This window comes from Talpa occidentalis, unplaced genomic scaffold (genome assembly GCF_014898055.3).
Source record: "Talpa occidentalis isolate TD23 unplaced genomic scaffold, MPIMG_talOcc4v2.1 talOcc4.5, whole genome shotgun sequence".
NCBI lineage: Eukaryota > Metazoa > Chordata > Mammalia > Eulipotyphla > Talpidae > Talpa > Talpa occidentalis.
The window spans coordinates 125,841,884-125,855,112 of record NW_023604861.1 but is presented as its reverse complement, the minus strand read 5'-3'; the positions used below and the strand labels follow the sequence as shown (position 1 = coordinate 125,855,112).

Here is a 13,229-nt window from a genome sequence, read left to right as displayed (position 1 = left end):
TTTTTTCCCTGGGCACAGAACCACCTAGCTAAAGATTACATTTTCTATTTTTTTCTACCCCTTCTTATGCCCTGGTATTAGGAAGTGTTGGCAGCCATTGTCAACCACAGATACCAGTTACAAGAGGACATGCCTTAGTCCCTGACACCACAGAGTCATTCTACCAGCCTAACCCCCACCCCCGAGACATTGTGGGAGGAAGAAACTTCTGCCTGTTCCACACCAATCTAACTTGTTCCAGCGGGTCGGCCCATGCTCTGACTAGTATGGGTGGCAAACATTAACACAGCACGGGCTGCAGAAAGGGCTTGGGGAGAGAGAGTGGCTGGACCAGCTCGGGTCCTCCTGAGGGAACACCAGGGCAGTCACATGTCCCTCCTGGTCACTGGGTCAGCCGGGGACTGCCCTGAGGTAGGTAGGCAGTGTGGAGAAGAGACAAACACAGAAGAGGAGAAACACACTTTTTGGAACTTGGAATCTGGCTCAGCAGGCAGAACCCACGTGCATGCATTAAGGGAAGCACATTTCACAGCGAGTGACCAAGATGTGTGGAATAAAACAGTCTGAAGATAAACAAATGCCACTGAGAAGTTATGGTTCCCTTTTGGCCTCTAAGCACCTGGTCTCCTCTTCCTCAAAGGTCACCTCCCCTGGGAAGCCTTCCCTGGCTCCTGCAGGCATTGATTTGTGCTGTATCTGCTGACAGGCCCATTTTGCCCAGTAAACTGAGGGCTGATATGGCCTAATCTTTTGGCTCCCATAACGCCTAGGACCCATCACATACTCAAGAGATGTTTGTGGAATGAGTGAAAGCGGACTAAAGAAAACCAAGTCAGGACAGGTAGACTGGATGTAGGGTACGGGAATTCATCAGGCTTTTTGCGCCACTAGCCTCTGTGGCCATCACCTACGGCCTTGAAGGTGTTGATGCGGAAGGCGCTTGGGAGTGTGGGTGTGGGCAAGTGTGCCTGATTGTGGACACCTGGAGCGCGGGTGCAAGCATGCGTAAGTGTGTGCACCTGGGCCTAGAGGCCGGGCTAGAAGGGCGTCAATCCCTCAGCGAAAGGATGGCTACAGGAGGACGAGTGGCTACAGAAGAGGTGAGATCACGAGAGAACGCCAGAGCGAGCCCAGAGAAAGAGTAAAGATTCGCTGGGGCTGGGCGCCAGCTTGCTGCCAGCCCCCCTGCCCCCCAGCCTGCCTGCCCTGCGCCTGCCTGCCCTGAAACACGGGACCGAGAGGATATGGTGAGCCCTGAACTAGAGCCCTGTGTGGGAGAAGCCTGCTCCGAGCTCACGCTCGTGGAGTCAAGGAGGCAGCTCTGGTGTGGGGGGCAAGAAGCTGGAGAGGAGGGGCTGAGGTGGAGCTGAGGTAGAGCTGGGGTTGCCTTCCCTGTTGGCCCAGCCAGGCCGGTGGCCTCACCTCCTTCATGGTGTCAATGGAGGCAAAGTACTTGGACCACCAGTCCAGCATGCTCTCGTCCGGCTCCTCCTCCTCCTGCTCTTCGGAGCTGCCTTTCTTCTTCTTCTTCTTCTTCTTCTCTTTCTCCTCCTCAGCCTGGAGGGTATGCCAGGTCCAGAGTCCCGTGTTCATCCTGAACCTGGACTTTTCCCAGAGCCCTGGGCAATCTGGGGTCCCCCCTCCACTCTGACCTCTGCTCCCTGGGAGGCCCTGGGCTGCTTGAGGATCTGGGGCCACCGAGCCGGGGGGAGCATGACTGGGGAGGGTTGTGACCAGCCAGTGCAGCCTCTGGCCAAGGCAAGGCTGGCACCAGGGCCCTGCTGCCCACTCAGCTTTCTCCCCTGGTGCTGGGCCCCTTGGCCTGACGCCCTGGGGCCGCGTAGGGTCCTCTCTCTCCAGAGGCCCGGACGGCCCCTGCACTCACCACATCCACCTTGATGACAGCATCAGAGGTCTGTAGAGGGGAACCAAGGAGATGGGCAGGATTAGTCACCTGGGGCCTCAGTGGTTGGCAGCATCCAATAGGGGCAGGGTAGGCAGGAGAAGCTCACACAGGGACCCTTGCTGGGTGCAGTGAGCTCCTGAGCCTGTGAGGCCAACTCTGACTGACGAGCACATTGCCAGTGCCAGGGGACCTGCCCACAGTGGACCTCACAGAAGTTTCTAGCCTGGCTGCATGTTGGAATCATCTAGGCAGCCTTTAAAGGTAATCAACGCCAGGGCTCTGCTGAGCCCACGTAGGGGTGTACCAGCTGTGAACTCCCCGGTGACTGCAGTGGGGGCAGGGTCATGAAGAAGAGCTGACACAGCATAATCTTGGAGAAATGAGGTCAATTTCAACCCACTGCCCCCCTCACAAGCACCCTAGAAGCCGAGTAGACACACAGTTGCATAGCTGAAGAGGACTGTGGGATGCCCCACCGGAGCCTGGGGGCTGAGGGACAGTGGGAAGGCTTAGACCAGGGCCATCCTCCCCGTCTCCAACACGGTGGCCTGAAGTGAGGACACCTGCCCCCCGCAGAATCAGGGTCTTCAGGGAGGAGATCAGAAGGTGGAGCTGAAGGGGAAGAGGGGACGGCTTCTGCCTGTGCCATCCCAGGGCCTGGTCTGCTGCTCTTGCCCGAGAGCCATGCCCACTGCTGACTCAGTCTGCTGGCCGGGGCTCTCCGGGGGTCAAGGATTCGGGGCCAAGGGAAGGTCACTTTTGACCAAGCAGTGGCGCCTTCCGGGCCGGCAGACACTGACCCCCGTGACTCACCGCATCCAGCTTCACCATGGTCTCCAGCTTCTTGACGGGCACCTCGGGCTCCATGCTCACCACGACCTCCCCTGTGGGGTGAGAGGAGGGGCCCCCTTTGCACAGCACACGGCAGCCCCGGAGGAGCCTGACTGGTCAGAGAGGGACAGACGGGCAGACACAGAGAGGAGCAGGAGTAACAGTAGAGTCAGAGGTGGCCCGAAGGACCCGAGGCCTAAAACTGATTTTGAAATTGAGGGGAGAGGAATGGACGGGGCAGTAGAGGGAGAAAAGCTGGGCGTGAGAGGCAGAAGGTGAGCCAAAGAGCTGGTGAGCTGCAGGGGAGTCAGGCAGGGGGTGCTGGGCCTGGTCGTCGCCAAAGTGGCCCAAGAAGCGTCTAAGGACATGTCCAGTGCTGGCCCCTTGTGCTCCTGGGCAACCTTGGCCTCAGGCTAGGACCTCCCTGCTGGCCACCCCCACACCCACTTGGGGAGGCCCTTGGGGAGGCAGGCTGGTAATTGTGTGGGCTGGACTGTAAGTTGGGGTCCGTCCATGGCCTGAGTGGAGTCAGGCCTGGACCTTGGGCTGCGGACCTACCTGTGGTGGTCCAGTTGGGAGCCGAGTGGTCCGGGGGCCGGTAGATGAAGCGCCGCAGGGAGCTGACGGCATGGGAGCCCACGAGGGTGTAGCGGCCGAAGGCCCGGCAGTCCACCACGCGGATGTTCAAGGGCGGGTGCAACAGCTCGTTTTCAGGGAGGTCCTAGGGTGTTGGCCAAAGGGAGCCTGTGCTCAGCGAGGGGGGCCAAGGAGCTGGCCATGCGCAACTGCACCAGCCATGCCCAGTTCTGCCCGTTATCCCGGGCCCACACCCACCACTTCAAACCACTTGACGAGTGTGTTGAAGTTGGGGTTCTTCTTATAATTGTGGATCAACGATGACTGCACCCCCTTCCCTGCACACTCGATGTCTACCCGTGGTCGGTCCACTTGGGCCAGGTTCACCCGCTTCAGGTCCCGCAGGCCCCAGAACAGCACCTGTGTGGGAGGGGGGTCTCGTGGTCAAGGGAGCGGCTGTGGGTGGCCGGGCCACCTGGGAAGGACCCGGGCAGTCAAGAGGCAGGCCAGGAGGGCTGACGAGGGCCAGTGTCCTCGAGGGGCTGCAGGGTGAGGGTGGGCATGGGGTGCGGGCAGACGGGGAGACTGAGAGGTGCAGCAGCGGGCCTCAGTGCAGCTGGGGGCAGGCCCGCACTGGGGGGGCTGTTTCCAGGGTGACCTCGGGAGTGATCTCCCCTCCAGGACCCTCAGTCTCCTAATCTGAAAAATGAGGCATGGCCTGAGGTGGCCAGGACCCCTTGAGCTTGTTGCCAACTGTGTTACACACTTGTTTGGCCCCTGATGGGGAGGAAGTGAGGACCCAGTGGGACCTGGCAGGGACGGGTGGTGGCGGGATGGGGTGGGCAGGGACAGGGGTGGCAGGACAGGGCCCTCACACACCTCGATCCGGTACTTGCTGAGCACGGGCCGGATGCCCACGGGCACGGGCATGATGGGGCCTCGGTCTACGTCCACCGGGCCGTTGATGGGCGGCAGGTCGGCCTTCCCTGCCGGCCCAACCTGGGGAGCGGGGGTCACAGTGTCACTCCCAGGGAGAAGGCCCTCCCTCCCCAGGAGTTATGTCATGGGAGCTGGAGAGACAGGGAAGGCTGGGCCTTGGGGAACTGCACCCCAGCTTTGGTCAGAGGGGCTTCCCAGCAGGATGGGAGGGAAGCGGCCCCGGCCCCATTCCCCTGGCCCCACCTGCAGCAGCTCGAAGGCAGCCAGCAGGTCTCCGGCCGTGGCGTTGCCGCGGTAGATCTGGTAGTACTCCAGCTGGGGCGGGAAGCGCGGCGGGCAGTACGCCTCATCGGCCATCTTGACCAGGGGCTTGGCGAAGGTCCGGCCCATGAAGTCGGCTTTGCCCTGACGACAAACAACCAGGGTGGCTGCTCAGCAGCACTTGAGTTCACCAAGCTGCTCTCACTTGGGATCATCATCAGTCTCCCCCAAAGCCCGTGAGCAAAGGGGGCAGGTGTGGTCACCCCTTTCTCACACGGGGAACCTGGGCCACAGGGCCCGGGACAGACTTGCTCGAGACTGTGGCAGAGAAAGGCAGATGCGACCTAGGACTGAAATGACGTTCTTTTCCCTCTAGGCCAGGGCCCTCTCAGGTACCCCAGGAGCAGAGGTGGACCCCCATCTCTGGAGGGGCCACCCTGATTTCCACTTCCCTACTGCAGCGCTCCCATGGGGAGGCTATTATGGTGGTAGAGTGGGCAGGGGTCCCTGGGGTGGGGGAAGCTGGTGGCACATCTGAGGACTCTGGGCCTGGCTGGAGGAGGGGTGCCCTGGCCTATCTCCTCCCTGAGACCCCACAGTATCCGGAGGGTCAAGCTGCAGTCACAGGGCAAGAGACATCTGGGGTCGCCTGGAGGGGCTGGTCAGCAGCTCAGACCCCCAGCTTCCTAAAAGCGCCCTGGCCAAGGAACCGTGAGGGGGGGTGCTGGGCTGCTGGGGGGGGAGATGGCCATTGATGCAAGGAAGAAGGCGTAGGCCCCCGAGCCAGAGCCCACCCTACCATGGCGTCCTGGTCATAGATTTCAATGACAATGATAGGGGGATCATCCCGCAACTCGTGGGCTTCCCCATACAGCTCCAGGTTGTCGAACACCAGCATCTGGTCCCAGGTGGGGCACAGGGTCTCATTCAGCACCTGCAGCATGCGGTGGGGAAGCAGGTAATATATAGTGGTGAGTGGGCAGATACATCAGCAGAAGTCACCCCCTGTCACTGCGCTTCCCAGAGGACTTGGGGTGCAGGAGCATCCTGTCCCCCGACTCTTCTGAAATCTTGAAGGCTAATATGCGGTTGCTCTGTGGCCCCTGCCATTGCCTTCCCTGTCCTCAGTGTTGACTATAACCATGACGACAGCCTTTACCAGCGTGGCCTGCGACGCTCTGCAGGATCTGGTGCCGGCTGATCTATATGTCCAAGTCCCACAAGCTCACAGGCCCCCCAGTGCTCTCAAACTGAAGCCACTCCCTCCTCCCTGCGACCTCACCTCTGTGCACTGACTCTGGTTGATGAAGAAGACGCGGGCGAAGGGGTCAGAGAGGCCACTGCTGTCGGCAGCAAAGAGGCTTCGAGCCTGGTACATGTGGGCGCGGAGCTGGAAGGCCTGCTTCTCTGCAGGGAAGAGCCGGCTGAGGCTCGGGAACTGGTGGCCCCACCGGTGCCCATCCCCCGGGTGACAGCTAGGAGCCGGGCCCACTCGGGCCCAGCAGTCCTCACTCACTGGTGTAGACCAGGCTGATGGGTGGGAAGGAGTGTAGGCCCAGGCCCTGGGCCGCCTTCACCTCCTCGAAGCCGCAGGGCAGGCCACACAGGAAGTCCTTGCGCTGCTTGCTCAGGCCCAGCCACAGGTAGAGCTCCAGCTTGGCCTGCACCGTCCAGCCAGCAGAGCCGAAGCCTCGCTTCCCCGGCAGCTGGGGTGGGCACTGGGTCAGCTGCCGGCCCCATGGGGCCAGGAAGGGGCAGCGCAGTGGAAGTCTTGCTCTGAGATGCCCCTGCCCCTCCATAGCCATCCCACTGGGCTGATGGGGGCAGGGCCGGGAGCGCAAGCGGGCAGAGGGTAATGGGTAGTCTGGGGCCATCCTGTGCCCCTACCCCCTTCTCCTGTACAGTCCTCTCTGAGCACCTGCTGCTTGAGGCTCCGTCCCCTCAGCGCAGGCCAGGCAAGACCAGGGAATGCAAGAGTGGGTATGGGGCTGGGTGTGAAATGCTTCTTCCAAGGGGGGGGCTGACCCCCCATCCTGGCCACCTCCCTCCCCTCCTGGCTCCTCTCCCTTTTGGCACCTTGAGGAAGAGCGTCTTGACCTTGGCGCAGTCCTTGCCCAGCTCCTCCTCCACGATGGAGAAGAGCAGGTCCTTGGAGGGCACCCGCGCATAGGCGATGCGCTTGTTGTTGCTCATCATCCAAATGAAGACGTCAGGGATGCTGTGCTGGGGCTGGGGTTGGACGGGGAGCCAGTAAGGGAAGGGCCAGCCTCTTGACTGGGGCCCCCGGCACCTGAGTGATCCCCAGAGTCCCCGTTTCAGGCCCAGAGGTCCAGGTCTGGGGCTGCAAAAGGAGGGACCCCAGATCACGGTGGCCCTCCTCCTCCACCTCCACCGGTGGAGCCGGAAAAACACAGCAGGATGCAGGCCTTGCTCATCTTGTACCCCCATGGCCTCTGGAGCAGGAGGGGCCTCCTCCGTGGCCAGCCCAGCCCCTCCTGCGCCCCACTTTGGTCATCCTGGCTGGGGCCAGGCACCTCCACCCCCACCCCCACCAGCAGGGCAGCACCTCATCTGCCAGGAAGCGCAGCTTCTGCAGGAAGTTCTGGCACAGCCGCAGCTTGTCCCGCACCGTGTGCCGCTTCACCTGAGCCCGCAGGGTCTTCGCCTGCTGCCCCATGCTCTCCTGCGGGGGCGGGGGTGTAATGGGGCTCAGGCATGACAGAGGGGGCTGGCCCTGGGGGGCTGGGACCTCAGAGACAGATGTCCCCACCTCAGGTTCCCCTTTGCCCCTCCAGACCCTCCCCCGTCCCCGTGCCGTCCACGCGTCCTCACCAGCTCCCGCATGCAGGACTTGAGGCGCTCCCGGTCCAGCCTGGTGCGGGACGAGTGTGCCTGGTCCTTGTCAGCCAGGGAGAGGAAGCGGCTGGGGGCGGGGGAGCAGGCTTAGGGGACCCACCCCAGCAGAAGGCCCTGCCAGCCCAGAACTGGGTGCCCTTTGTTCAGGCCTCCACTTCCCGCCCTGCCAGCCCTCCCTCTCACTGGCAGCCACAGCTGAGCTCCTCCAGGACACCCCGCAGCCGCCGCTCGGGGTAGGACTTCTCGGTCTTGATCATCTCCTGTACGTCATTCAGGCCTTCTTCCTGGGAACCAGGAGGGGGGTGCACACTGAGATGCAGCCCTTCCCCTCAGCCTCCCCAAACGTCTTCCCCCATTCATCAGGGGAGTGAGGGGCCAGGCGCCTCGCTTTAGCACCACCCGCAGGGTCCCACCATCACAGGGAAACCACCAACTTCCCAGGTTCTGTTCTCAGAGCCTGGGGCATTCAGGCCCTGCAGAAAGCAGCCACCTCTGGGCTCTGAGTTTTGGTGCTGATGGGGTCAAGGGGCCAGGCAGAACCCAGGGCTAGATGGGGGTGTGTGCATGCAGCCCCCATGCAGGGCTGGTGGTCACCCCCAGGGAGCCCCAGGACTGGACGCGCCGGGATTCCTGATTATATATATTCATGGTCAACCCTTAGGCCCTCCGCCCACTTCTGGGACCTGGGAACTGGAGGGGAGCAGGGGTCCTTTTGGCCCCTCGCCCGCAGCGCTCTCCCCGCCCCTGCCCCAGCAAGCCACCGGGCCTGCTGCATTGTAGGGAAGGTTCTCAGAGGCACCCCCAGCGCCGCCCTTCCCACCCCAGCCGGGCTCTGACCAGCTTGTCCGCGATGTGGTCCATGATGTTGGCGTTGTAGAGGCGGCGGCGCTGGTCGGGCCACCAGCTCTTGATGTAGATGCAGGGCTTGCGGTCCAGGTAGGGCAGGTGGAAGTAGTTCCTGGGGTGGGAGGTTGAGGTCTGGGGCCCAAGAATCTGGGAGGCACAGGGAGGGTCTCCCAGGTTCCTCCGTGCCCCTGGCTCACCTGTCTGTGATCTGGGGCCTCATGGGTGGGGTAGAGGAGACTGAGGCCAGGTCCCCACCCTCTTCAGTCTCATCGTCACTTGAGTTCTGGATCAGATCTACTTCCTCCTCGTCCCCTGGCTCCTTCCGAGGCCGAGGCCGCTGGGGTCGAGACAGGCCATCGACTTCATTCCCATAGTTGCCTGGAGGCAGAAGGGGACACGAGGGGGCCTAGAGTCCTCCCCCTCCCTCCAGTCCAGGTGTTGCCTTAGGCCTGTGGGAGGGTGGAGGGAAGTCAGGGAAGGTGCTGGGTGTCTGTGCTATGATACGACAGTGTACCGGCCAGAGGAGGGGCCACATGCGCCCATCCCGCTAAGATCTGACCGGAGCCCTGACAGCCGAGGTAGGTCCAGCCCAGGCCATGGCCAACATTCCCTCTCTCCTCCCCAGCCCAGGGCCTCTCTCCCTCCTGCTGGAGCTTCCTTCCTCCCACGCCTCGCACATGCCCAGCTCTGGAGGTGGAACCAGGGTCCACCGCCATGGGCCTGTCCCTCATGTGCACACTGCGTGCTGCGCGGGTGCCTGAGGACATGCAGAGGAAGTGGGCCCAGCCCCTGCCCCAGGGCCCAACAGGGACTACCCAGCAGCCTCTGGGAACCCCACACTCACCTATGGTGACCTCAAAGGTGATGGGCTTGTCTCCGTTTTTACGGTCAATCATTGAAGCCTCTAGGAAGGCCCCAAACAGGAAGAATTCTTCCATCTTCCCTGTGCAGCTCTGTGAGGAAGGCGGTTGAGATCATCTCAGACCTGAGGAGGGTTGCTGGGCTTCCTCCTGCCGGCTAACTGATGGGCCCTCCGGGTTGATGGTGAGGGGCAGCCCATCCAGCTGTGGAGTTAGGCAGACAGTCCCTGAAGGACTAGAGGCCTAATTCCCTTTGCCGACCAGCCTGATGTCCTGGAGGAGAAGAGCTGAGGCTCCATCTTGGGACCTTCGGACAGAGTGGGGGGCCTCGGAATCTTGGGGAAGGTGGCCTCACCCTGGGGTCTGGCCCCTGAGACAAACAGGACAGCAGCAGGCAGAGGTCACACCCAGGCTGCCAAGGCAGGAAGGGGGCTGAGCCGGGTGGCCTGGGCCTTACCTCCGAGACGGGCGTGGCCTGCTCCACCTGCACTTCTGTGGAGCTGGTGAGCTCCGGGTTAGAGGTGTCCAGGATCTCCACAGCCAGGCCCAGCATGAGGCGGGCACGGAAGGACACACCCTCACCCAGACCCTCGTTCAGGTCCTGGTGCTCGTCCAGCAGTGTATAGTTGCGTGTGGAGCCGTACATGTTCACCCAGGCTGGGCCCAGCGTGGGCAGGAAGCCTGTGGCCAAGGGCAGGAGGAGGAAGGGCCTGCGTCACACCCCAGGGCTCACTCAGGGTAGAAGGACCTCTTTGGGGGGGTCCTGATTGCTGGGCTGAGGACCCCAGCCCTTGTGGGTGACACATTTGCAGCAGGAGAAGGGTTCTGGGTGGGTTGCAGAGCGTGTAGTCTGCTGTGTGTGGGCAGGTGTGGGTGGCCTTCCGCCGCTGAAACATTCTTTCGGGCCTGCTTATTCTGCAGGGGCTTGAGCTGGTTGTGGGGAAGCAAGGGCATGCTCCCTGCTTCCTGGCACTTGGAGAGGGGGCTGCCTACACTCTGGCTTAAGGATAGATGCCAGCTCCCCCCAACTCCTTAGCATGCCTTTGGGCCCTTTGCCATCGGTGTAGATGCCCCTCCCACCGCAGACCCTCCTCTCTGCCCTCCCTCTGCCTGTTAAAGCTTCTTCCTCCATGAAGCCTTCCCAGTTCCCTGTCCCAAGTGACTGCTGCTGTGGCTGGGTTGGGCCTCATGTGTAGCTCATATCCAATTCTGCATTATGTGTTTCGTTCTGCTTGTCTTCAAAAAAATTATAGCATTAAAAAAATAGCACTAATCTTCATATCACATAAAACGCTCCATTTTGAAGTGTGACCGTCAGGGCGTGTCAGTGCACTCACTAAGTTGTGCCTCGGGCACCTCGTTGCAGAACTTTCCAGCCCCCCCGAAAGGGGCCCATGCCTGCGAGTAGCCGCACCAATTCCTCTTCCCGCAGCCCCTGCTGCTGCTGCTCTGCCCTGTCTCTAGGGCTTGCCTATTCCGGACGTTTCATGCAAATGGGCTCAGACTGCATGTGGCTTTTTGTGCCTCTGCCTGGGGCGGGAGCATTTGGCAGCACATCTGTCTCCCTGATCCTCCAAGCACTGGGCGCACAGGGCTGGATTTGACTCTCCTCTGCGTCCTTGGCACCCAGCACAGTGCCTGGGTCCTGGAAGGGGTCAGTCCCCAGCGCAAGGTGCTGTGGCTGCAGCACACGCGTGGGATATGTATGTGAACCCCCACAAGCATCAAGTCAATATTTCCATTTACAGATGGGAAAATAGGTACAAAGCCACACAGTTACTCATGGTCGGAACTGGGTTCAAATCCAGGTCGCCTGGCTCAGGCGGGCCCAACCAGCTGTGTGCGGGACCAGAACCGCAGTGGTGGGGCTGCTGACAAGGTCTCGCAGTGTCAAGTTGTGTGTGTGTGGGGGGGCCCATTGGGTTTCCTGTTGCTGACCTTTGTCTCCATCGTTTGAAATTTTCCGCAGGTCAATGAAGTGGGTGCCAATGGCCACGTCGTTGACTTTGTCTGAGTCCCGGATCTGGACCTTCATGCGCTTGCAGAGTGGGGGGAACAGGTCTGTAAAAACTACTTGCTCATTCCACAGTGGCTCGTAGCTGCTCTTCTGCACTGAGGTCTTGCCCTGGGGGGAGAGAGCGAGGATTTGGTTTGTGGATATGGGGGTGTGTTGTTGTGTGGGCCTGTATGTGTCTGTGAATGTATGTGTACATGTACACACAGGGGCACGTAGTATACATGTACACACATGTGTGAATATACATGCACAGATGTAAGAACGTGCATGCATATTTATGTGTGCATGTGTGTGTGCACCTGTAGGGGGTGTGTGTGTGCATGCATGCATCTATAGGGTATGTGTGTATGCGTTGTGTGCACCTGAAGGGTGTGTGTATGTATATTTCTCCTCATATGCCTGCCTCTCAGAGGCAGCCTCTCAGACCCTCCTCCCTTCCAGTGCTTCTCCTCAGCATTTGGTCTCTGGGGCCTGGAGGTCGAGGATTCCCTCTGGCCCATCTGCAACTGACCTTACCTCCAGCTGCTCTCAGTTGGCCCCACCCTCACCTCTCACTCTCCCCACTTCCCTCGTGAATGCACCAAGGCAATCAAAGGCCAGTCCTAGCCTTGAGGCTCCCCATCTTGCCTCATGTCTGCCCCCAGGCTTCTACAGGCATCATTTTTCACCTCTGATGCCCGTCACCCCAACCTCCTGCACTTTGTACCCCAGTACCTTCTGGCCAGCAAAGAAGACTTGCACGTAGGGATCCACCAGGTCCTTGTTCTCACCAATGAAGGCCTTCTTCACATTGGCCATGAGGCTTGTGTTCATACGGGGCAGCCCCTCCGCTCGGTAAATTTTCACATAGAACCGGGCCCACTGGCGCTCCGGAGGTACCCCCTCAGGGAGCAGCAAGTTCCTGCAGGCATGTGCAAGCACAGAGAGCCAGGACTGATGGCCAAGCCTGGCACCCCAACTCCTGCCCTAGCATCTGCCTACCCTGGGAGCTAGGACAAGGCATGAATGATGGCTAAGAAGGCTGTGCTGGGGACTGCTCTCTTGGGGGACTCTAGACAAGTCTCCCCACCTCTCAGAGCCTCGGTTTCCTCTCCTTTAAGATAAGAGTAAAAATATCCAGCACCCAGGAATATGATAATATTTGAATAGGTTCAAATATGTGAGAGCTTTGTAAATTCTCTACTTTCTTGGCTCCATGACCCCCTCTCTGTCCCGCAGACTAAAGCTCACGAGATGCTGTGGTCTCCCCGCCCTGCTGCTGGGAAGATATGATTCATGGGTCCCAGCACTTTCTCCCACTGAGTCCACACAAGGTCGCAGAATATCTCTGAAGGGCCACTGTCAGCTGCCTGGCATTGGTGCAGGAAGTGAGATCTCTTTCCTCTCCTGGCCTGGACTCAGCGCCCAGTAGTGGAGGCTCCGCTTCCTTCACGTTCCTCACAGGTGGTCTGGATGTCAAAGGGCTGTCTTCTTGACCTCCATCCCCCCGAGCCCCATCCCTGCCACCTCCAAACTTGCTCTCCTGTGAGGAGACCCTGGGCACTGTAGCTGGCCCTTTCCAGGAAGCCCTGGGCTTTCTGCGGGAGGTGGAGGGGGGCAGGAATGGAGCACAGGGAGATGGGAGGTAGGATCTCTGGGCGCAGCCCACTCTCAGGCAGACTTTGGGGGAGGCAGGTATCCAGGGACTGGGGGGAGATGGGAGCCTCACCCCTCAATGTCATCCTCGTCTGTCTCGTTGGCCTTGTGGGGCGTCTTGATGTTGTCTCCCTTGCCCACCACGGCCACGTCGCACTTCACATAGCCCTTCAGCCCAGAGGAGATGTCGTCAGGGTCCGACAGGATGGCCCACTTGTGGTGGAACTGGTGCTCTGTGGTTGGAGGAGGGAGGCCTGAACCTGCCGCCCCCCCCCCCGCTTCCTGGGGACCCCCACTCCTTGGTCCTTACAGCCCTGGAACCTGGGATGACAGCCCTGCCAGCCTCTGAGCTGGGGGAGATGGGCCTGCCAATGTCATCCCAACCAGTGCCCCCCAACCCCCAGTGTTTGCCTCCTGGGGAGCAGCAGAGCGGGGGTGGGGCTTTCTGCTTCCCTCAGCATGAAGGTCTCCGGGCCACCCCACTAGAGACTGAGCCCACAGC

At 60.8% G+C, this 13,229-nt stretch overlaps 1 protein-coding gene across 2 annotated transcripts in view; it reads right to left on the bottom strand.

Moving 5' to 3' along the window:
* The window catches only part of OTOF (otoferlin), a 77,604-nt gene that overhangs the window by 10,024 nt on the left and 54,351 nt on the right, over positions 1 to 13,229 (bottom strand). Inside the window, exons 13-33 of one of the 2 annotated variants that reach the window (XM_037528390.2) lie at positions 12,801 to 12,960; positions 11,807 to 11,993; positions 11,014 to 11,200; positions 9,533 to 9,756; positions 9,060 to 9,168; positions 8,413 to 8,593; positions 8,207 to 8,327; positions 7,553 to 7,653; positions 7,346 to 7,436; positions 7,080 to 7,196; positions 6,590 to 6,742; positions 6,030 to 6,219; positions 5,796 to 5,920; positions 5,313 to 5,447; positions 4,496 to 4,657; positions 4,193 to 4,312; positions 3,572 to 3,733; positions 3,296 to 3,458; positions 2,720 to 2,790; positions 1,886 to 1,915; positions 1,423 to 1,557 (exon numbers count right to left, since the gene is read on the bottom strand). In XM_037528390.2, the coding sequence (XP_037384287.1) occupies positions 1,423 to 1,557; positions 1,886 to 1,915; positions 2,720 to 2,790; positions 3,296 to 3,458; positions 3,572 to 3,733; positions 4,193 to 4,312; positions 4,496 to 4,657; positions 5,313 to 5,447; positions 5,796 to 5,920; positions 6,030 to 6,219; positions 6,590 to 6,742; positions 7,080 to 7,196; positions 7,346 to 7,436; positions 7,553 to 7,653; positions 8,207 to 8,327; positions 8,413 to 8,593; positions 9,060 to 9,168; positions 9,533 to 9,756; positions 11,014 to 11,200; positions 11,807 to 11,993; positions 12,801 to 12,960 (2,924 nt within the window). Of the gene's footprint in view, positions 1 to 1,422; positions 1,558 to 1,885; positions 1,916 to 2,719; positions 2,851 to 3,295; positions 3,459 to 3,571; positions 3,734 to 4,192; positions 4,313 to 4,495; positions 4,658 to 5,312; positions 5,448 to 5,795; positions 5,921 to 6,029; positions 6,220 to 6,589; positions 6,743 to 7,079; positions 7,197 to 7,345; positions 7,437 to 7,552; positions 7,654 to 8,206; positions 8,328 to 8,412; positions 8,594 to 9,059; positions 9,169 to 9,532; positions 9,757 to 11,013; positions 11,201 to 11,806; positions 11,994 to 12,800; positions 12,961 to 13,229 lie in introns of both variants that reach the window. The other variant, XM_037528388.2, reaches the window with a different exon arrangement.